This window comes from Limulus polyphemus, unplaced genomic scaffold (genome assembly GCF_000517525.1).
Source record: "Limulus polyphemus unplaced genomic scaffold, Limulus_polyphemus-2.1.2 Scaffold79787, whole genome shotgun sequence".
Taxonomy (NCBI): Eukaryota; Metazoa; Arthropoda; class Merostomata; order Xiphosura; family Limulidae; genus Limulus; species Limulus polyphemus.
Window position 1 is genome coordinate 1 of NW_013745383.1, and position 2,241 is coordinate 2,241.

General features: G+C 36.9%; 1 protein-coding gene across 1 annotated transcript; it reads right to left on the minus strand.

Annotated features, from left to right (window-relative positions):
* Positions 1–96: 96 nt before the first annotated feature.
* On the minus strand, positions 97–687 carry LOC106477801 (paramyosin-like; the record flags this gene model as incomplete). Its single annotated transcript, XM_013938324.2, has 2 exons — positions 490–687; positions 97–225 (listed from the first exon to the last, which is right to left on the minus strand). Coding segments are annotated over exons 1-2 (291 nt in total), but the record flags the coding sequence as incomplete, so codon positions are not given.
* Between the last annotated feature and the right edge of the window lie 1,554 nt (positions 688–2,241).

Consider the following 2,241-nt stretch of genomic DNA (forward strand, 5'->3'; position numbering starts at 1 on the left):
AGCAAACCTTAACCTCATCTAACAAACCTTAACCTCATTCAACAAGTTCTTATCTCTTTTGCCAAATGTTCATCTCGTGAAAAAAAAAACACTCACCGACTCTAAGCTGACCCTCATCTCATCGAGCTCAGCCTGTAGGCCTTGGCAACGGCGCTGAGACACACCCAGCTGATCTACGGTCTGCTGTAGTTGTCTATGCACCTCATCGTAATGGGTCTGCAGCTCCTGGGGTTGAAGAAAAAAGAGGTCATAAATTAGTGTCATTGAATATAATAGGAGCAGTGGTTACGAAGATAGATGTAGATAACAGAATCAGTGTTATATAAAATAGTAACGACGCGGTAACAAAAATGGATGTAAAAGAAACATTTGAAACCTTATTTTACTTTCCTATTGAGGTCTATCACGAAGTAAACCGTATGGTGTCATCATCGCACTGTTACGAACCATTTGTGAGATGCATTTTCTTAGAAACGGTCTGGAACTCACCGTGATTTGCAGAGACTGTTTCTTGATAACTTTTTGCAAGTCAATGTTCTGCTTGTTGGCCGTATCCAAGGCCATCTCGAGCTCCGTTATTTGCACCTGGTACTTCTTCTTCAATCGAGCGACTTCTGACTTCAGTTTTGCCTCTGCTTCTGCTAGTCTCATGCTCAGCTGCTCTATTTCGATCTCCTTCTGCTTCCTGTGGAATGAGATCAGATCTTTATTAAAAAAAACTGCCGTTACTAAGCGGTGTTCTTATTACTCGTTGGAGTTGTTATCTTGAGAATTGGTCCCTTGTTAGGTGTCAAAGCAATTATGGTAACAGTTACATCAGAAGGGCGAGGGAATGTAAAGAAAGTCGTTTTCAACAACAACTACAAAGACCTGGTGTGAAAAAAGATACTGATCATAAATTTGGACTTCGTAAAACTAAATATAAACTGATCTTAAAGACGAGTAATGTTAGAGGGAGCCACTACAAACTGATCATAAAGACAAGTATTGTTAGAGGGAGCCACTATAAACTGATCTTAAAGACAAGTATTGTTAGAGGGAGCCACTATAAACTGACCTTAAAGACAAGTACTGTTAGAGGGAGCCACTACAAACTGACCTTAAAGACGAGTAATGCTAGAGAGAGCCACAATACTTGTCTTTAAGATCAGTTTGTAGTGGCTCCCTCTAACAGTACTTGTCTTTAAGATCAGTTTGTAGTGGCTCCCTCTAACAATACTTGTCTTTAAGATCAGTTTGTAGTGGCTCCCTCTAACAATACTTGTCTTTAAGATCAGTTTGTAGTGGCTCCCTCTAACAATTGAGATTAGTTTGTATAGGATATAGAGATACAAATGAAATATGGCTTTATAGTTTAGTACTACGAGCAGAATGACCACCCCACGGGCGGCTGTTCGTGCTAGTAATTATTAATCACAGTATTCATACCTCATTGAAAAAATTTATAAAAAGTGAACATTTTAAAAAACAGGATTTTTTTTGTGTGTGGAAAGTACTGCACGGGAACAGTGTTCGGAATGTTCTCTTTAGTCATACGCAACTTATTGCATCAAAATGATTCAATGTACAGAGCTCAAAATTTTCATAAATGTTACTGATATAAACTGTTATGTTATATATATTAAAAGTGTTACCGTTTATTAAAAAAATAACAGTTTTTTAAGAACTCCAGTTTCTCAGTACTACATTTATATATTACATCAATAAAGATATAATCCAACCCTCACGTACAGTCCTTGTGAGGAGAGTAAGTGTATTTAAAATTGTGTTATATTATAAATAAATGGTTGTTACACATACCACAGTTATTTTTCAAATTGTTTAATGTTTGTGGTGCCGTTTAATAGATGGCGCCACCTTCCAGAAGCCGTTTATATACCACAGTTATTTTTGTAAATCTTGAATACCCAAAATGTGAAATGTTTATGGATTTTTGTTTGTGGTTCCATTCAACAGATGGCGCATGAGTTTTGGTTACATACATAGATACTGACGTACAGGCTACGTCCATTATAGTCAGATTGAAAACGATGAGGTTAGCAAAATTTACAGAGTCAGCTTCTCCTCAATCCCACAGAGGACTGGATATGAGTGTTTCGTAGTAAATTTAGGGTTGTCATCATATATGGTGTAACTAAGTTTCGTAGTAAATTTAGGGTTGTCATCATATATGCTGTAACTAAGTTTCGTAGTAAATTTAGGGTTGTCATCATATATGCTGTAACTAAGTTTCGTAGTAAA